Source organism: Salmo salar, chromosome ssa21, assembly GCF_905237065.1.
Source record: "Salmo salar chromosome ssa21, Ssal_v3.1, whole genome shotgun sequence".
NCBI lineage: Eukaryota > Metazoa > Chordata > Actinopteri > Salmoniformes > Salmonidae > Salmo > Salmo salar.
The window spans coordinates 6,326,228-6,348,316 of record NC_059462.1 but is presented as its reverse complement, the minus strand read 5'-3'; the positions used below and the strand labels follow the sequence as shown (position 1 = coordinate 6,348,316).

At 41.3% G+C, this 22,089-nt stretch overlaps 1 protein-coding gene across 5 annotated transcripts in view; it reads right to left on the bottom strand.

Annotated features, from left to right (window-relative positions):
* The window catches only part of LOC106581666 (collagen alpha-3(VI) chain), a 117,499-nt gene that overhangs the window by 78,238 nt on the left and 17,172 nt on the right, over positions 1-22,089 (bottom strand). For 4 of the 5 annotated variants that reach the window (XM_014163871.2, XM_045704388.1, XM_045704389.1 and 1 more), the window contains exons 2-6: positions 15,626-15,742; positions 12,061-12,657; positions 9,482-10,075; positions 8,660-9,289; positions 7,931-8,521 (exon numbers count right to left, since the gene is read on the bottom strand). In XM_014163871.2, coding sequence (XP_014019346.2) covers positions 7,931-8,521; positions 8,660-9,289; positions 9,482-10,075; positions 12,061-12,657; positions 15,626-15,716 — 2,503 coding nt within the window. In that variant the 5' untranslated portion in view covers positions 15,717-15,742. The remainder of the gene's footprint in view (positions 1-7,930; positions 8,522-8,659; positions 9,290-9,481; positions 10,076-12,060; positions 12,658-15,625; positions 15,743-22,089) is intronic. The other variant, XM_014163872.2, reaches the window with a different exon arrangement.

The following is a 22,089-nucleotide window of genomic DNA, read 5'->3' as shown; positions in this document are numbered from 1 at the left end:
CCAAGCTCCTTGAGAGCAGAAGCTGGTTTATCTACATTGTCTCTTGACCGTCCACTACTGAGGAGAATTAGCATTTGTGTCACACCGTCCAATTGTCTACTCCCAGAGGACCTTGTGAATACATTTTCTTTCACAAACTTAAGAGCTGCTCCAGTATTAAGGGGTCTTCCCCCTTTGTGCGAGAGTCCCCTCACAGAATTCAACATGTCTTTCTTTCTCAGAAATGAATTCAAATAAAAGTTTGCCACTGCACCGTTACTAAACTGTACCACAGCCACTCTGTCATTCTTTTGTTCCACATTGAGATTTTCAATGATTTTGTGGAGGAACTCCTGAATAGCTGGGAATCCTTTTCTGGTGTTATCTGATCCATCCAGAAGAAACACGATATCTCTCCTATTTCCATCACTTTCCACTGTCCAACACACAATAAAAAAAAAAATATATGTAAAAACATATGTCCTGTTATGTCAATAAACTATTTTGTTCTTTATTAATAATTCTAATCGGAAATCAACATTTCCAGTATAAAAGTTTAATATTTTCTTACCAACTCTAGTTACCTCCTGTGGTCTTACTTGGGCAAGATTTGTCTCCAAACTTTGCTGGATGTTTTGAAGGTTTGCAAAATCAGGGACTGAATAAGAATAATTTGGAAGAGATGATATTGATTGCATTTCAACCAAATCGGTCATCCTTGATCCAATAGCAAATGTTACAACCCCCAAAGTCTTGAGGGCCCTGGAAGGACCTCGAGGAGAATCTCTAGATCTGCCACCAGTCAGTAGCACTAGGATCTGTTCAGCACCCTCATGACGTCGACTTGCAGCATTATTAGTAAAGACATTGTCCTTCACAAACTGGAGGGCTGTGCCAGTATATTGAGGCCTCCCACCCTTTGGCCTCAGATTTCTGACTGCTGTAAGCACATCATCTCTTGTCTTGTACGCATTCAGGTTAAAGTTCACTGCTGCACTGTTGCTGTACTGCAGAACAGCAACTTGATCTTTTCCCTTGTCCATATCAAACTTTTCCACCACTTTCGCAACAAACTCTCGTATATCTGTGAATCTACTCCTTACATCATCAGATCCATCAAGGAGGAAAACAATGTCTCTTTTCACACTGGTGCCTTGAACTAGGATGAAAATTGAACTAAATCAGCAAATTGTGCATGGTACATTATACACATTTGAAGCTACAGTATAAGCTACATATTTTGAAAATGATTGAAAAATATAACTTCTCTTTTATACATATTTTCAATGAAATTGTTTATTATTGTACTCTTTTTCACTCACCTAAGCCCGGTCTTACTGTGTCTTTATGAGAGACAACTGCTGAGAGCAACTGTTGTCTAACAAGAGAAAGGTCAGAAAACTCTCTTAGCAAATATGCATGATTGGGACTGTATGCAATGCTCTGCATCTCCGCTGCATCTGCGTATTTGACCGCAACAGTCAAAAGCACAATTCCAGCCGCCTTCAGACTCTCAGATGGAACCAGAACATCATCTTGTGATTTTCCCCCACTTAGCAGTATCAGTATCTGAGGGATGCCCTCATGGCGTCTACTTCCTGAGGAGGTATTAAAGACATTGTTTTTAACATAATCAAGAGCTTCCCCAGTGTTGCGGGACCTTCCTCCTTCAAGATTGATATTGCGTACTTCTGCCATGATATCAATCTTCGATGAGTAAGTGTTCAATAGGAAATGAGTGGTAGGTTTGTTACTGTACTGGATCACAGCAACTTGTGCTTTGTCTGGCCCGATGTCAAGATGTTCAACAAATTGGCCAAGAAAATCACAGATTGATTGGACACCTTTTTGCATCTCATCAGATCCATCAAGTAGAAATACAACATCAACCCCATCCACCCTCTGGATATCTGATGTCAACAAAGTGGAATTGTCTGAAATGAGCAAAAATAATAATTGCACAACCAATAGGTCCTTATATACTGCACATCTGTACTGCAATCACATAATTTTGTATTCAATTGTATGACAATGCTGCTCTCTAATAGGAAGATTTGGAATAGATTCTCAGTGAATGACTGTGAATTTGTGATTTTAAAAAGCTTGAAGTGATATAAACTTTTATCTTAATAATCTTACCAATGACAGTTGACATTTCAGGTGTTTCCTGAACACCATTTATTACAGCTGTCACTGAAGAGTGTATGCTGTCAAGGTTATTAAAATTGGCAACAGAAAAAGAGTCTCCTGGTTTAAAAGATATCATTTGTAACTCCAACGTATCAGCATTCCTTGTTCCAATGCTAAATGTTCTTACTCCATCCCCTCTCAATGACTGTGCTGGTCCCATTATATTATCACTAGATCTCCCACCACTGAAGACAAATAGGTATTGAGGCACACCCTCAGCACGTCTTCCTCCAGCTGAAGCAGTAAATACAGTGTCTCTCACAAACTGCAGGGCTGTGCCAGTGTTGAGAGGTCTTCCAACTTTGTGCCTCATGGATCTTATTGAATTAAGCACATCATTTTTAGAAGAGTATGAATTCAGATAGAAATTGGGTGTGGCATTCCCACTGTACTGAACAAGGGCCACCCGGTCGCCATTTTCCTCCACATTAAGAATCTCCACTACTTTCTCTGCAAAGCGACGAATCCCCTCAAAACCAGTTTTAGAGTTGTCAGATCCATCAATAAGAAATACAACATCCTTTTTGTCAGATTCTGAAATGAAGGTAAAGAAAAGTTGCAAAGGGAAAGGAAAGGCACTTTTTTCCGAGATGGCACAGAAAGCAACTGCAGTGATATCAAGGTCATTGCTAGCATAAAACCATTGTCCAACTGAAATCTTAATAATCTCATTCTCTAAAGGTGAAATATCTTGGAAACAAGTATATGGTTTCTTCAAAAGACATGCAATAACATAGATAAGATAATGTATCTAAATGCAGAGAACACGTGACACTACAGCAAAATACAAATGGCCACAGCTTACCAAAATGCATGGTAGGAGCAGCTGGCTCTGGTTGATGGGATGCTTCTGTTAACAATGACAACAATTCTTGCTGAATTCTGGGGTCTTCAAAATCAGTAATGGACAGGGCATAATTGGGTTCATGAGATATTGTTTGCAGTTCAAGTGTGTCTGCATCTCCTGTGCCAATACCGATTGAAATGACTCCCATTTCTTTGAGCTTTGTGACAGGGGTTCTGATATCATCTCTAGATCTTCCACCACTCAGCAGTATTAGTATCTGTGGAACACCTTGCAGGCTTCTACTTCCACTGGAGGCAGTAAAGACATTATCCCTCACATACTGGAGAGCTGCTCCAGTATTTCGAGGACTTCCTCCTTTGTGCCTCAGACCTCTAACAGCATCAAGAACATAATATTTTGTTGAATGCATACCCAAGTTGAAATGAACCTCTGCTGTGTCACTGTATTGAACCACAGACACATGATCTTTGTTCCCATCTACATTGAGTTTCTCCACTACTCTCTGCATAAAGTCTTGAATATCTGGGAATATTCTTCGGGAATCATCAGAACCATCAAGTAAAAATACAATGTCCCTCCTGTCGTCAGTTGTTGCATCTATAACCATTCATAAAATGGGTTAATGGTAAAGAATAACTTTTAAAATATACATATAAGGAATTCAACAAACACCTCTGTGTTTTGTGAAATGAAATACATCAATATTATGCTAACTCAAATGACCAACTGCAGCATAACTGTTGCCATGATTGCATTCTTACCTATTAGTGTTGTTGGCAAGTTAGGAGTAGTCATTGCAACTCTCTGAACAGCAGAGAACACTTGCTGTTGAATGTTTGGGAGATCATTGTAATTTGGAGCTGAGAAAGCATAGCTGGGTTGACCTGAAATAGTTTGAAGCTCAAGTGTATCAGCATTCCTCATTCCCACCACTATTGCCATCACATCAATTGCTTTCAAGTTTGTCACTGCATTTCTGACATCATCATTGGACCTTCCCCCACTCAATAAAACCAGAATCTGAGGGATGCCCTCTTGGCGTCTACTTCCGGAGGAGGCAGTAAAGATGTTATCCCTGACATACTGGAGAGCTGCCCCAGTGTTGAGGGTGATCCCTCCTTTGTGCCTCAGGTGTCTAACAGCGTCAACAATGTCTTGTTTTGTTGTGTAAGTGTTCAGATAGAAGTGGGCCTCTGGTTCTTTGCTATACTGCACCACAGAGACTCGATCTCTTGTCTCCTGCACAGTGAGTTTCTCCACTACTCTTTGAACAAAGTCACGCATTGCCTCAAATCCATTTAGAGTTTCATCAGAGCCATCCAGTAAAAATACAACATCACGTTGTTTGGATTCAGTGTTATCTAGAAATGCACATGAATTAAATGAAATTCTCAGGTAAAATGATCAAGAAAGATCATGTATATTTGTGACTAGCAAATGATACCAACATTTTTCAAAAGGCATGCATAAAGCAGTATCATGAATGTGCTGAATTTTCAGCAAGAATGTAGTAACCTGAAATGTGACAGATTCAATTGCTAATGAAGAGAGGTAGGGAAATAACTCCTTACCTACTACAGTTGGTTGATACACTCTTGGCTGACGAGGGACCCTTTTTACAAATGACAAAAGCTGCTGTTGAATGCTTTCAAGGTCATCAAACCGAGAGACAGAAAGGGCATAGGAGGGAATATGTGCTATCATTTGGAGCTCTAGAATGTCTGAATTCCTCGTACCAATACTGAATGGTACAATTCTGTCCTGTTTCAAAGCAGCAGCAGCACCTCCAACATCATCTTGAGATTTGCCACCAGTTAGCAGTATCAGTATCTGAGGGACACCTTCTTGGCTTCTGCTTCCTGAGGAGGCAGTAAAGACATTGTCCTTTACGTACTGGAGGGCAGCCCCGGTGTTGAGGGGTCTACCCCCTTTGTGCTGTAGGCTTCGAATAGAACCTAGAACACTTTGTTTTTCTGGATATGTGTTCAGCAAGAAATGGGCCTCTGGATTTCTGCTGTACTGAACCACAGAAACTCGATCTTTGATCTCTCCAACATTGAGGTTCTTCACCACTCTTTGAACAAATCCACACATGGCTGGAAATCCACTCCTAGTATCATCAGACCCATCCAATAGGAACACTATGTCTCTCTGTGCAGCATCTAATTCAACTAAGAAAACATTGAAGGACCTATTTAATAATAAAACCACTACATATATGCATTAATGCATTCACAAGGGCAGCATATCAATAGAATGTTGTAAAGTAGTCTTATACATTGCAAAATGGTCTGAAATATTCTCCATAATATATTTTAACTATGATGACTATCACGTCATTACATAGCTCTATGCAACATGCAAAGAAATAGTGAGTGAAAATAAAGTGAGTTCAAATGTTAAAAAAATTAAGAAAGTTTGTAGATAAAGAGCTTGAGTTTTAAGAAAAGAAATTGAGATGTGAAATCAAACACTCCTTCCATGAAGAAAGGGGAAGATTGTATGCATAAAACAGATGAGAATCTAAACTAGCTTAAAACAACTAGACAATGATATACTGTATCATTGGCTCAAAAAAGAGCTTAAGCTGAAAGGACCAGAAAAGCATAGTTTCCTGATTTTAAACAATCAAGAATAGAATGACATTTCTGGAATGTGGAACAAGAAAGAGAGGATTTGGCATTTTTATGCCAATAAAAATGTATTTGATGCAAATAGAACAGTAACCATCCCAGCACCATCTCTGGTGTTTTGTTCATAAAAGTAGGATTATATAGTGTAACCATTCAAAGAGGCAATTTGAGGGAATGTAAACTGATCCAGAGATTTTCTTCAAAGAATGGTGCAGTTACATAAGTAATCAAACCAGTCAAGACCAATATTTGATAGAAGAAAAATGAATGACATCTGGGAAAGTCAACTTAATTGTTGACTCAGAGTCATGGTGGTTCTTACCGACAATAGTGGGGGGCTCAATTCCCATTTTTGACTGGACAAAGGCAAGGATCTCTGGCTGTATGGACAAAAGTTCACCAAAGACTGGTAGGTTGAAAATAAATCTGGAAGAGTAGGCAATGCTCTGCAGCTCCTCTTGCCTGACATTTTTCATCCCAATGGCAAACGAAAGAACCCCAAGGCGTTTGAGATCAGATGCAGCAGCTGTGACGTCATCACTTGACTCTCCACCAATTAACAAAAACAAAATCTGAGGAACCCCTTCCAGATGTCGACTCCCGGACGAAGCAGTGAAAACATTGTCCCTAACATACTGAAGAGCTGCCCCAGTGTTGCGGGGTCTTCCTCCTTTATGCCTTAGGCTTCTAACAGCGTAGATGACAGCCCTTTTTGTTTTATGAGCTTTCAGGTGGAAGTATTCCGCAGCATCGTCACTGTATTGCACAACAGCAACTCGAACATTGTCCCCATCGATGTCAAGTTCATTGGCCATTCTTCGTATAAACTCTCTAATGGCAGGCAATCCATTTCTGGAGTCGTCTGAACCATCAAGGAGAAACACTATATCCCTTTTGATGCTCACTGTATCCACTAGGTGGTGAAGATAGATAAAAATGGGATACATTGACTAACAATTATATTATAGAAAAGGAATGTAAGATGTAAAAAACAAGCAAACATTGTTAAGAATGTTTGAAGCTGAATACGTACACAAGACAGTGGAAAAATATCACTAACAGAATAAATTAATCCAAGATTATGGTTGTGGTTTGTTGTCTGTATTAATACATATTTGCATGCATATCTGCAAGGGTGAATGGGAAGCTGGAACACTGTAGGCAGGTTTTGGCAGTACCGTTCTGAGAAAGTATCATCACAAGCAGAACAACCATTTTTTCAACAAAAATATGTGAAGTTTGGCATAGTTTATCCATACATGGTTGAGGTAAGAGAGGAAGAGAGTGAATAGAGTGAAATAGGGGGAAATTATTTTGGTTTAAGAGAATAAAAAGCCAATAAATGCTCTGAATCAAAGATTTTCTCAACCATGCAACTAAATACCAGAACGTTTCTACCAAAATTCACAATGTATCGACATTGTAGGAAATACTCTACTGAGACTATGTTTACCAAAGTCTTAGGCATCCATGTATTTATTATGCTTCAATTTCAGCATTGTTCCAGAGATAAAGAATATGGTATGTTTCTTGTATTTAGCATACTCATATCCAAGCTGAAGTTCTTACCTACTAAATCAGGAATTCCATGAGTCACAGCAGCCACAGCTTCTTCTGTGTCTTTTGACAGTCTTTTAAGCGTAGCAACAAGCTGTGGATGGATTGAGGGCAACTCAGAGAACTCAGCGACCTGGAATGTGAAACCAGGTTGGAAGGAAATCATTTCCAACTCACGGAAATTGGCGTCCCCAACTCCGACCCCTATTGACACAATTTCCAGATCTTTAAGAGCTACAGCAGGGCCCTTAACATCATCTCTGGATTTCTTGCTAGTCAAAAGGATCAGGACCTGGGGCACACCTTCCAGTCGTCTACTGCCAGAGGAGGCAGTAAAGATGTAGTGTCTCACAAACTGGAGAGCTGCCCCAGTGTTTAGGCTCCTTCCACCCTTGTGCCTCATATTACTTATGGCGTGAATAACGGCATCCTTTGTTTTGTGCGAGTTCAGATAGAAATGGGCCTCTGGTTTGTCAGAGTACTGAACCAGAGAAACTCTTTCTCTGTTTTCCTCCACAGAGAGTTTATCCACTACACTTTGAACAAAGTCTCGCAATGCTGGGAATCCACTCCTTGTGCCATCAGAACCATCCAGCAGGAATACAATATCTCTTTTCACAGCATCAGCATGAACCGAGGCTGAGACACAACAATAAGGCACATTTACAAGAAGCAATCAGCACATCACAAAGAGCATCATCAAGAGCAAAGACAATGACAGGCGTGTCACACAACATAGAACATGAGAAAAGCTTTTGCTTACCTTCCTCCAGGACAGCCTTCAGCTTTTCCTTGGGAAGGCTCACATAGCTATTGAGCGTTTGTTGGACCGTATTGAGCTGGCTGAATTCCTTCACGTTGAAAGCAAAGGATGGGTTGTGAGAAATAGCCTCGATTTGCTTAGGGTCTGCATCCTTGACACCAACGCCAAACGGTACCACTCCATCGGTCTTTAAAGCACCAGCAGACTCCTTCACGCTATCCTTAGACTTGCCTCCGGTCAAAACAATCAAAAACTGGGGTACATTTTGAGCCGCACGGCTACCATGAACTGGGGACAGGATGGTGTCCTTCATGAATTTCAAAGCCATTCCGGTGTTCAGACTCCGTCCACCAGACAGTCTTAGATCATTAACGGCCCTTAAAACTTCAGCCTTATCCTTATATGTATTCAGGTAGAAATTGGGAGCTGGCCTCTCACTATGCTGGACAACTGAAATCCGGACTCTATCTTGTCCAATATCAAGAGGCTCAATGACTTTGATGATAAAGTCCCGGATGTAGGGGAAATCTGCTCGGACATTATCAGAGCCGTCAATCAGGAACGCAACATCCCTCTCGCCTCCAACGACTGCTGCAAGAAAAGAGGAAAGGGAACACCACCTTCAGTTTTCTCAGTCAATAGCATTATTATGCAGTTTGTTTTAATATTTCATATCCACTGTTTAACCCAACATGTAGCAATAAAGCTAAAATACAACATAAAGCTCACCAGGTTCCTCGGTTATTTCTGTTTCTGTGATGTCTGTATCTCCGACCACAGTAGTCAAAGGAGTCATGATCTGTTCAACAACACTTGGCAGGTCAGCAAATCTGCTTTCATGGTAAGCCAAGTTTGGTACAAAAGCGACCGTCTTCAAGTAGGCCTCATCTGCCTGGCCAGCACTGACTGTGAAGGTCAGTACACCCGCCACGGCCACTTTGTCTGCTATCCTTTTAACCTCATCCTGGGATGGGCCTCCAGTGATCAGGAGAAGCACCTGTTGGACACCTTGCCTCTTACGTGACCCAGTCGAGTCCCGGAACATGTTGGTAAGTGCATAATCCATTGCCGCTCCCGTGTTCAAAGCAGACCCTCCCATTAGCCTGAGCTGACCCAGGCTGGCCAGCACATCTTGCTTTGTGTTGTGCGTGTTCAGATAGAATTCAATCTTTGGGTTCTCTGCGAATTGCATGAGAGCGATGCGCACCCTGTCGGGCCGCACGTCCAGCTGGTTTACCACACCGGCAATGAAATCCCGCACGTACGGAAGGTTGGCACCCCCAATGTAGCTAGAGCCATCCACCATAAAGACGATGTCTCTGACTACTCGCTGGGTCTGCACTGTTGTAATTTCAACCACTGAGGAAAACAGGGGAGAGAAAAAATATCATTACATCTATTCTAATGTTCAAGTCGTAAAATATTAGATGTCAATGATTTTTAAATGCCTTATGGAGTCTTGGGATAAGAAAATGTCACCTTACATGTTAGGGGTAAATTACATTTAAGTAGCTAGTATCAGTCATAGTAACGATAGGATAGGAGCATTACCTGGCTCTGTGGGTCCCTCAGTCACCACAATCCCAGATAGAGTGGAAAGGGGAGAGACAATCACCCTGGGGTTGCGGATCAATGCGCGGAAGTCCTTCAGCATGAACACCAAGCTCTCATCAAAGGCAATCTGCTTCAGCTCCTGCTCATCGGCAGTCTTAGTGCCGGCAGCCAGGGTCAGAACCCCCATGCGCTGCAGTGCCTCAGCAGCCTGCTCCACACTGTCGCTGGACTTCTTACTGGTCAACAACAGAACCAGCTGGGGCACGCCCTGCTGAATACGACTCCCCTTGTCAGGCCTCAGCATGTTGCTCCTCACAAAGTCCAGGGCCGCCCCGATGTTCACCACTTGTCCTGGTCTTGGCTTGAGTCTGCCTAGGGCTGCACTCAAGTCTTCCTTGGATCCATATGCATTCAGCTCAATCTCAAGCCTGGCAGTATTGCTGAACTGGGCCACACCCACTTGCACTTGATCCGGTCCGATCGGCATGCTGTCAACAAACCTTTTGATAAACTCACGAAGAGAGTTGATCATTGTGGCACCCATAGTGCTGTCAATGAGAAAAATGATATCCCTTTTTCCCACTTCCAAGGCTGAAAGAGAAAATACAGTATCGTGTTAGAATAATCTATGTAAAAACTAGCTATTATTAGCTAAATAAAGCTACTAAAGCTGTGATACTCTGTTGATGATCGGATTAATTGCATCTGTTCTTAGCCTCTTACAAATGTACTTCATTAATAATTAATGCCATATTTAACATGACTGAATGCATTCACAAAGCATTCCATGTTTAATAAAGGCACTAACAAATGGCTTATTATTAGGACAGTTATTCATATTTAAAGTTGTAACATCTAAAGAAGTATGAAATGGCATCTGAATTGCTGCAAATTATACAAATACAGCTGTGTGGCATTCTGGGAATTAGAGAATGGTGCCAATTTGGAGGTGTTGAAGATGAAATGCATTTTATGCTACTTGTTTAGGAGAAGGGGGTAACTGTAATTTACTTTAAAAAATGAAATGAAAACCTGATGCAATAAAATGACGTTCCTGCTTCACAGGAAAAGATTAATAGTAAATCTAGAAAACCGTATACACAGACATCTACATATAAGTAAGACAGCAAGAGAACAAAACTATACCAAACCTACTATATCATGTTGCTTTTTTGTATGTCAGCCTGTGTAATTACAGATGATCTACAAGTGTATATAGCAAATTGAATAAACTATTTTCACTATTCAGTTCGTTTTGTTCGTTTTGTAATGCTTGTGCACTTGTTAGGTCTGTTATTTATCGTCAACAAGCTGGTTAATGTTAGAAATCAGGTCAAGATGCTATCTTGTCTTTCTATTGTTATAACTGTCCTCACAATGCATTGTCCTCACAACATGTTTGTGCAATGTTATTCATTCAATATTAATATTATATTGAACTATTAGATTGACATCCAACACTCAACCCCCAAATTTCAAGCACGCGCTGTCTTACAATTAGATTAAGTGCAATGATTTATTAACGCCTTACTTGAAGAGGGTATACACCTTTATGAAACCAGTCATGATAACTTTTTTAGTGTTGCAGTATTCATAACAACCAAAACATTCATAACACATCTATGCAATATATGTTTTTAAAACAAAAGTCAATTTCCATTACAGTACAAAAATATTTTTCCATCAAAATAGATGAATCAATAATGAGAACCAAGGTGTGTCAGGTAGCCTCAAACCAGTAAGTAGAATGTTGATGGTTCAAATACAATGGCTAATAGGATATCTTGTGGAAGTGTGCCAGATGTTTGTAGATTTATGTGTGCCACATTTGGGACTATTCTCTTGGTTCCATTCTGCCAGGATAGCTCAATCAAGCACAACAAAAATATTTGATATATTTAAAGATCCATTATTCAGCTTTATATAGGACCTGACAGATTTCAGATAGAAATGTGATTTAATCTGTCATTCTCATTGAAAGCAAGTCTGATAAGCAATAGATCCGTTCCATGTGCAATATTTTTTACTTTTTTTGTCTTTTTACTGTCGGTTTTATACACCAGCTTCAAAGAGCTGAAAATATATTTCACAGCGGTTAAGATATGACAATGATTCCCTACACTTTATACACTATACTATATTGCTTGTTATGGCACAAACTGAAATCATGCGAAATTTAGCAACGAGGAAATGGCAGAGCTATGTCTACATATTACACCTTTAAATTACTATTTGTTGTGTTGCCATTTGTGGCCTTGAGCAAAGCAATATCAACGGGCAGCCTAATGCTCTGAGGCTGACCCTGTGCTGCTCTCAGTCTGTTGTGTGTGTGTGGTGCCAGGGGGTTGGGCACTGCGTCGGTAAGTTGAACAAACTAAAGAGCTTTTGAAAATGACTCTTGAACAATGACGAATGTGTAATTAAGGTGTTATAAAAGTATCACATATACCCCCTTCAAATTAGGTGTCAGCGATTTATTATTCTTACCTCAAGTATGGAATCAGCTAGAAGACACACTTAATAATTTTTTTCATGATCCCCCCCACCCAATCCTACCTTGCATTGAGGTTACCTACCTTCTGTAAATTCATTCTGAATGACAATGGTGCGCTGGGCCACCGCGTTAACATATGGTAGCAACTGGTCACCCATGCTTGCCACTGCCCTGAAATCGGGGGCCGACAGAACAAAGCTCTTGTCTGTGGCGATAGTCTCCAGCTCGGCGGTGGCCACGCTGCCGACCACCACGCCAAACGTGATAATGCTCGCTGCCTTAAGAGCCCTGTCACCCGCACTGAAATCGTCATTGGACGGCCCGGCACTGATCACCACCAGAGCTTGGGGCACCCCCTCCTCTGCCCTGCCCCCTGATGCCGGATTCAACAGGCTCCCAGGGACTGTCTCCAAGGCGGCTCCAAGGTTAGCCTCATCGCCGCCTGTGAACTGAAGGGCCTTCACAGCGTCCAGGACAGCGGCTTTGGTGTCATAGCTATTTAGAAAGAACTGAATCTCTAGGTCCGCGCTGTACAGAGCCACAGCCACCCGAATTGTGTCCCTGCCCACATCGAGGCCCTCAATGACTTTCATAGCCAAATCGCGCACGCGGGGGAAGTTGGCCGCTCCAACGTTCTCAGATCCGTCAATTAAGAGTACAAGGTCAGCTGACTCTTGTGCTTAAAAAGGGAGAGAGAGAGAGAGAGAGACAAAACAGAAACAAAATGCAACGTGAAAGCGTTAAAACAGAGAAAGGGGGAGAAAGAGAACGTGCTGGCACATCATTGCATGTGACATTCATGATGAACACAATCAATCATTAAAAAAACATCACAAAAGCACATTATACTGCATGTAGGCTGAACCAAGGAGTGATTAGATCTGGAGCTAAAAGGATGATGGATGCAACTTATTCTGAGCATGACCCTGTAGCTTGCTAAAATACCCCACAAATGTATTTTTCTGCTAAATGTGTTATTTACGATTATAAAAAAATTGAAGAGCAGTGTGAAAATTAACTACCCCAACAGAACATTACCAATTTAGCACTGTACTCATAATATACTCATAGTGTTTTTTTTTTTACATATGTATAACACAATGTATAATATGTATTGTAAAATGTCAATTTCTCCTTTTATCTGTCTTATATCAGTTTGGGTTCTATGATAATGCACTTAAACATAACCTCCTGCCAACTCCATTGAGTTCAGCCACCCCATGCAGACTCATGTTACAGACCTCAGAGATAATGAGTACCAGTCATGACCCTGTGGCCCATCCTTGATGCTTAAGAGCCCTTACCGTTAATCAAGAGAATAAATAACTATTCTATAACATTTGTTTCATACATTGTGCTAAGCTGTTATCTTTGAAATCTCTCGATCTAGGCTCTGCTGCAAGTCAAGGATGAGTCCAGGGCAGGTTCATCACTGTTTCAGTTGTAGAATAGTAAGCACATATTTGACAGTTACTTATAAAACATAGCCTAAACACAAACAAACATAAACAAGACAGACAAGCAGTGGGTGGGTGGTTAGCCATTGTTAAAAGCTGCGCCGTGTTTCGGGAGGCCGTATTGGAACAGCTTGTCACCGCTATTCATTCGCTTTTTCAAAGATCTAAGCTATAAGGCGCTGATACATGGAGATTTGTTTAAAATCAGACAAAAGCATTTGTGATTTTTGTAGGGCAAATGTAATGGACTGAAGGTGTTTTGTATATCTGTCTTCATTTGATTATAGAGAAAAAAGAGATTATATAATTTAATATCCTGTTACTGTGTCATGTAAATAGATGATAATCCTCCTGTAGCAGTCTGTCATGAACGTTGACTTGTTTGAATATCCTGCTTGTAACTGTTACATAGTCAATGTTGTTGTAGCAAACTAAACTGGCAAACGAAGAGCGATATGTCTTTACCATATCAAAAAAGCAATGGATATTCCCATTGACTGAGATGGCATGTTCTCAGTTCATGCGCAAGCTTCATAAATTTGGTCAATCTGGCTTGGAAGAGGCATAGCAGCCATCAGAAGCCCTCTTCTGAGAAGCATTCAGTGTCAATCACATGCAAACCTGGGTGGTGATCTTAAAGTGTTATGGGCAAATAAAATATGATGAGAAACAGTGATGTTAATGGGTGCCGGACAGTGGATGATAAATGAGGGTTATCGTGTTAAATACCCCTTAATTGTGTTAATACAGGACTCGATCCAGACATGGCCACACATTTGTAGTTACATTCTTCTCTTATGATAATGTGGGCATTAGTATGGTAGTGACACAGGCCCCCTGTTATTACCTGTCACATCTCGAGGCACTTCTTTGGCTTCGACAGCCATCGGGGCGCCACCGGCCTGAGTGACTGCGCCGCACAAGCCCACCACTAAGTCCTGGATAATACCCCTCAAGGCCTGGAAAGACTCTACGCTGAATATGTGTACATCCTGTGGCACACTAGCCATCTCCCTGAGCTCCCAGTCCACGGCGTCCTGCACCCCCACCGCAAACATGCTCACCCCTGCTAGCTGCAGCACCTGCGCCGGCTCAGCCACGTCATCCTGGGAGCGCCCGTCTGTCAGGATCACCACTGCCTGGGCCACACCCATGCCAGCGCGGCTGCCAGCCGCTGCGTTCAGGTGGGCCCGGATGAGAAAGTCCAGGCCCAGGCCCGTCCGGGTGCCACCCCCCCGGTAGGCCATGGCTCGAATATGGGCCAGGGCCCCCAGCGGAGATGGGTATGTGTTCAATTGGAACTCAGTTTTGGGCGAGCCGCTGTACTGGATGAGGGCGAACTGAAATCTGCCACCGCCACCCTCGTGCAGTGCTTTAACCACGCTGTACAGAAACTGTCGGACGTGCTCAAAGTTCTCTTGTCCCATACTCCAGGATGAATCCACAAGAAAGTATATATCGGCAGCCAGGCCTTGTGCGCAATCTTCAAAAGAAGAAACCTGGTTTTGAGGACTCTCACCGTGCCGAGACAGAGGCAAGTCCAGTGGTATGGCTGTAACCACGACCCTGTTAATGTACCGAACAACATTACCGCTGGAAACTAGGCCTATTAACTTGTGCTAAAATATTAAGGAAGTACACCTTAGTTCAGCTCACCTGCCAACATGCTACCTTAAACTAGGCGGAACTGTGAGGCCAGGGCTCCAACATGACACTGGACTTGCGCTCTAAGGCAACAGTGATTCCTGAGTAGACCCCTTTTCTCATTCATACCATGAAAATACCTTTGAGTTCCTGCAGGGAACTAGACACTTTTGACTTGTTCCCAAACGTTTATTGTTTCAAGGAAGGCGGAAACTCAACCCATAAATATCAATACAACTCAAGCTTAACAGCAATATTAGCATTGTCATTCCTACTTTTCGTTAAATGTCTTGAAATGTTTTGATAATTTAATTATTTGTGCTGAAACCAACAAGGATGATCCGGTAAAAAGTACCCCCCCCCCCCAAAATACAAAAATAAGTAGGCCTTCCAGGTGCTACTAAGATTAATGGATATTTGAAGTGTGAAATAAAAAACGATACTGAGCATGGCTAACAAAACATAATTTTTGAAAAGGGCTTAAGAGAGGGTTCCCACAAGGGCCTGCAAGTTGAATTGAAGACAAAAACAGTGAGTTAAGCTTACCTTCCTGACCCTGGGCATCAAGTTTGGGCAGAAGTCCTGCGAACAGGACACCCAGAAGAGCGCACAGCGGTAACAGCCGGTGTTTCCTCATCTTCTACCTAGCACCAAAAAGAACACCTGCAAATGAAATAGAACAGAAAGTGTTTATGCTCTTTTCAGCATCACAACAGGTACCAGTATCTATGGCAGGTATAATTCAGAAAATAATTTCTATGACATCACAGTAGGGAAAGCAATGAAAGACTTGAATGTTGCAATTTTGTGAAGTAGTCCTAAATGTGTCAGTTTCCCTTTAACATTTCCATCATCAAAGCTTTATAACATCAGTATTGATTCATGAAATACAATGCAACATAATTATCCATCATCATTGTGAAATGGGCATATATTTCAAAATGAAAGGACTTATGAAGGCAAATGACTGAGTTATTTTAATTCTGACATGGACATTATAAAGCTCCTTGAATACTCTAAATTAAGTTGTGACCTTAAGGTCTGGCATAGACCACTAACTCACACACAAACTCTGACACGCACATACCATCCCAAATCAGTTTGACCAAAGAATTAAGGCTTGTCTGCACTGTCCTTGCCATATTAACTTTTGGAAGAAGAACTCAGGGCAATTGAAGCAAACTAAGTGTAAAGTAGTATTTCAGATGAAATCCATTTCACCAGCAAATCCAATCTTCCAGAATTCTGGAGTTGCTCCAAATATCTGTTTTCCTCCTTGTTTTCGTTCTCCACCCTTTCCCACTGTCATCACATGGTTTGAAGTTAAATTCCTAATGTCAACAGCATGTTTAGAGTTATTTTTACTCTTTAACACACCATCGGAGAAAAAAAATTGCTCATACCACCATCACATGGAGCTATGTGCAGAAATATGTGTTCCACTGCTACCACAATGTCAGTTAGGGCTTGCCAAGACTCTAACATTGGAGTTTTCAATGGCTTTCTCCCTTAACCACATCAACAACAGGCACTTGCCAGCAAATACCTCCATTTCAGGATTCAAATCAACAGCCACTCTTCAACTAGCTTATGTCTCTCTCGGAGTGCTGTCATTGGCGTCTAATTTCTCTCTGTCCAAATAAGTAGCAGCATGGGCGATATTGAGCTCGAACTTTGACTTGCAGAGCCTAGAATGGCATGATTGAAACCACCTGTTCAAAAAGCCAGTCCACATTAGTAATGATCTACTGTTGTGTTCATAGGAGAGTTGTTGGACTGGAAAGTCCAGTTTCACTTAGGGGTTTGTGTTTTATATTTAGTCAGCTTTCCCCCTTATTGTGATGTTAACGGGATTGGTGTCCCTAAACTGGGATGGTTGTTGCTAAAGTGACTAGAATGACGTTGTAAACAACAAACAACTTTGTTTGATAAAATCCATTTTATATTCAACTGTAGGAACTGGGTTCTACAGTTTGAACCCCTGCTGTCTCTGGCCACACACCCACCCCGCCCAGCCATCTAGACATGTGAAGGTCAGTGTCTTTTCTGTAGGGAAGCTAATTATCCATTATGTATGACATTCCTGGGAGTGTGTAAACTTACATTTTTTATTACCATAGCATTTTTGTATGTTCTCTATAGTTATGTACTTGAAAATGTATCAATTGACCAATTCGGCACATTTGGTCGTGAGTAGATACACTTATTTTGAGATCAAAGTGAGAGCTACATGTAGCGACGTGTGCACATTTGTTCATTTGTTCATATCCTTTGCTACAGTGCCTTGCAAAATTATTCATCCCCTTGGCGTTCCTATTTTGTTGCATTACAACCTGTAATTTAAATAGAATTTTATTTGGATTTCATGTAATGGACATACACAAAATAGTCCAAATTGGTGAAGTGAAATTAAAAAAATGTATTGTTTCAAGAAATTCGACAAAACGGAAAACGGAAAAGTGGTGCGTGCATATGTATTCACCCCCTTTGCTATGAAGCCCCTAAATAAGATCTGGTGCAACCAATTACCTTCAGAAGTCACATAATTAGTTAAAGTCCACCTGTGTGCAATCTAAGTGTCACATTTAAACACCTGTTCTGAAAGGCCCCAGAGTCTGCAACAACCACTAAGCACGGAGCGCCACTAAGTAAGCCTCACCATGAAGACCAAGAAGCTCTCCAAACAGGTCAGGGACAAAGTTGTGGAGAGTAAAGATCAGAGTTGGGTTATAAAAAAGTATCCAAAACTTTGAACATGCCACGGAGCACCATTAAATCCGTTATTAAAAAATTTAAAGAATATGGCATCACAACAAACCTGCCAAGAGAGGGCCACCCATCAAAACTCATGGACCAGGCAAGGAGGGCATTAATTAGAGAGGCAACAAAGTGACCAAAGATGACCCTGAAGGAGCTGCAAAGCTCCACAGTGGAGATTGGAGTATCTGTCCATAGGACAACTTTAAGCCGTACACTCCACAGAGCTGGGCTTTATGGAAGAGTGGCCAGGAAAAAAGCCATTGCTTAAAGAAAAAAATAAGCAAACACATTTGGTGTTCGCCAAAAGGCATGTGGGAGACTCCCCAAACATATGGAAGAAGGTACTCCGGTCAGATGAGACTAAAATTGAGCGTTTTCAAGGAAAATGCTATGTCTGGTGCAAACCCAACACCTCCCATCACCCCGAGAACACCATCCCCACAGTGAAGCATGGTGGCGGCAGCATCATGCTGTGGGGATGTTTTTCATCGGCAGGGACTGGGAAACTGGTCAGAATTGAAGAAATGGTGGATGGCGCAAAATACAGGGAAATTCTTGAGGGAAACCTGTTTCAGTCTTCGAGAGATTTGAGACTGGGACAGAGGTTCACCTTCCAGCAGGACAATGACCCTAAGCATACTGCTAAAGCAACACTTGAGTGGTTTAAGGGGTCAAAGCCCAGACCTCAATCCAATTGAGAATATGTGGTATGACTTAAATATTGCTGTACACTAGAGGAACCCATCCAACTTGAAGGAGCTGAAGCAGATTTGCCTTGAAGATTGGGCAAAAATCCCAGTGGCTAGATGTGCCAAGCTTATAGAGACATAGCCCAAGATACTTGCAGCTGTAATTGCTGCAAAAGGTGGCTCTACAACGCATTGACTTTGGGGGACTTTTGGGTTCCATGTCGAACCCTCTGAGAAAAGGGTTCTACATGGAACTCAACAGGGTTCTACCTGGAACCAAAACGGGTATTCAAAGGGTTCTCCTATGGGGATAGCAGAAGAGCCCTTTAAGGTTCTAGATAACACCTTTTTTTCTGAGTTTATGCGTCTCTAGGCTAGGTCATTATGAAGAGAAGGTGCGACTGCTAATGTCTCTGTATCGCAGGGCTTAGAAGATTCATGCACACTTGGCTTCTCCTTGTGTTTGCCAGTGATAAGTCATCCAGCCACCATTCTGGCAGACCTGGGTTTAAATACTATTTGCCATATTTCAAATACTTTGAGCATTTGCTCTAGCCTACCTGCAGTGCCAGATGGGCAGTGTTTACCATTTTGAAACTATTATATTGGTCCCTTAAGCCAAACAAGTTCAATCAAGCACAGACAGAGTATCTGAAATGATTTCAAATAGTATTTGAACTCAGGTCTGCATTCTGGTAGCCCATCATGGAAATGCCATGGCTGAAGGACATATGCCAAATTGGCTGAGCTCAGGAATTTATTGGATCTCTGAGAATGTGTTTACAAACACAGTAATCATATGCCTTGTAGGCTGCTGACCAACCTGAGATTCACACACACGCACACATCCCCCAAGCAGTGGATAACTTGTCAGAGCACTTCCATTCACACCAAGGGTCTCATTTTAGCACCATTCACACAGAGCTGGTGTTGTCGACCCATTACTGTCCACAGAGTTCCTTTTTAATAGAAGGCCTGCATAGATACTGTATGGCGGGGAACCTTAGCAAACTCAAGAGGTATTCTAAACTCTGGAATTTCTATCGATAATGTCACGTTCATGCTGCAGACATTTACATACAGAAAGAGCTATATGCAGCACCATGCTGACTTTGCTGTTTTCTGCATGACACCCAACCTCAGCCCCTTTCATTGTAAAATCCAACCATAAACCCATATTTACAATCTCAACTGGCAACTGAGCTGTTTTGTAATTAGGAAATTCTCGACTAGACAAATAAATGTTGTCACCAAACAGAAGGGCCCCAAAAATGCTATCGCTTCGGGCTGGCATAGATGGCCCATGACTGGAAAGGTATCCAACGTTAACATAATGATGAAGGTGAACGCAGTCATGCCCTTAGTTGAGTTCTTTTTACAGTCCTAAGTGCCCTCAGACAGTGCTCTGGCAGCAACTGCAGCCAACTCACAGCGGACGGCAGCTGAATGATCCACAGATTACGGTGAGAAAAGTGTGTGTGAGGATATTAAGAACAATTGAAATGTATTGGTATATAGGGCAGTTATGCAATAATGGGGCAAAATTCAGGAGTTGGGGAATTCACACCTTTCTTTAAGGAAATAATCGGATCTTTTAGAAGGTAAAACACTCTCGCCCCAATCAGATGTGATTTCTGGCTAAGTCTGAGCAAGTCATTACTGATCCCACTAAGCATGGACCGACGCCGTCCTGACCAGCCGTCATTTTTTCCCCCTTTTCTTTTTTTGTGCGGTCAGAAACAGCTTGATTTCAATGTCCACGGACGTTGATATTTGGTCCTGACCTAATCAAATCTGAACCAATCATAGATTAGATTTTACGTATTATGGATGGTCTATTTTTGACGCCATTAATTCTGCATGGTTAGAGGGTTAAAAAAGAAACAACACAAAGGGTTACGCTTAGGTATTAATTCCAAGTGCTTAAGTCTGTGGTTTGGGGAAGGCTTAAAACCGAATTATTTAAAACCAAACTACCATCAGGTATCATCAGTATTGTCAATATTCTCGCAGGTTACTAGAGCATTGTGAACTACTGTAGCACAGTGGCCTAAGCAGCGCTCTATGGCTCTTAGCATCACAAGTTCACACCCAGTGCTGTGCAATTGCTTTTCCTTTTTGTGGTAAGCGCAGAGAAAGGCATATCACAGTTCTCGGGACCATAGAGTACATCACAGTACAGTACATTACAGTGAAGAAAAATGTATTGTAATACAATACAATAGAATATAGTACAGTATAATGAACTGTATTGAACCCTACTTTACTCTACTTCAGCCTTTCTCAAACTTTTTTTTGCCAGGGACCAGCAAGGCATGACCTTCATCCTCTGGGGACCGCTTTGGTAAAAAATAACTGACAATCACGTTTTCTTAAAAAAATACAAATTTACTCCTGCTTTCTACTTTATGTATTTAATTGTCTATCTGTTGTACTCATGGTCTGTCAGTTTAAAAAAAAAATATAACAACAACTGAATCTTTATGAACAAATAATCTTTCATTCTTTCAATATATATATTATTTCAAAAAATGGAATAGCACATGTTTGACTCACACAATCAATGAGATGGGTGTGCCTGTCTCTTGGACACCATCAGGTCAAACCTCGGACAGAAGGAGGAGAGGGACAGTCTCAAGGTGTTTTCAACAGCCAGTCTGCTGCAATATTTAGATTTTGTTGAAGCAAGAGAGGAGAAGCTGGTCTCACATAGAGTAAGTAGGTAGATTGAAAGGGTATTAACAACTTCATTGCCATCTCGCGGTGTTGCGGGTAATCTCCGATGCTGAACAGACAGAATGTGGAAAGCTTGTCTCATTAAAACATGGTCACAGACCATGGTCATAGTTAATCCTCAAGAACCAGCCTGGTCTCATAGATTAAACGTGACATAGTAAATATAAATCCGCATCACTCAAATTAGTATGATATAGTATGTTACATTTGGTATGGTTACATAAGACAGATGGTTACTTAAGGCAAAAATAAAAGTAGGGTGGTTGGTCAAGGTGCAGGGGTTGGATTATAACAAACGTCTAGCAACCAAAAGGTTGCGAATTTGAATCTCATCACGGACATCTTTAGTATATTAGTTCATTAGCAACCTTAACTACTTTTTAGCTATTTTGCAACAACTTAGAATGTTAGCTAACTCTCCCCATAACATAACCATTTCAGCTAACCTTTCCTCTAACCCTAACCCTTTTAGATAACCCTAATCTTAACCCTTTAACCTAACTCCTAAACTTAACCCTAACCCCTAGTCTATCTAACGTAAGCCAGCTAGCTGATGTTCTCTACCTAGCTAGAATTTGTAACATATCAAATATTTTGCAATTGTGTAATGTATTGTAAGTTTTGCAAATTTTTAACATATAATATGAATTGTAATTCGTAACAGATCATACGGAATGGGTGATGAACATCAACAAATTAATACATATCACATTAAACATAACATATGGTTGTCTCAGATTAACATACAGAATAATTCAAACTGCTCTGAAACCAGGTTGCAAGAACAAGATTTACATACACTTAGGTTGGAGTCATTAAAACTCG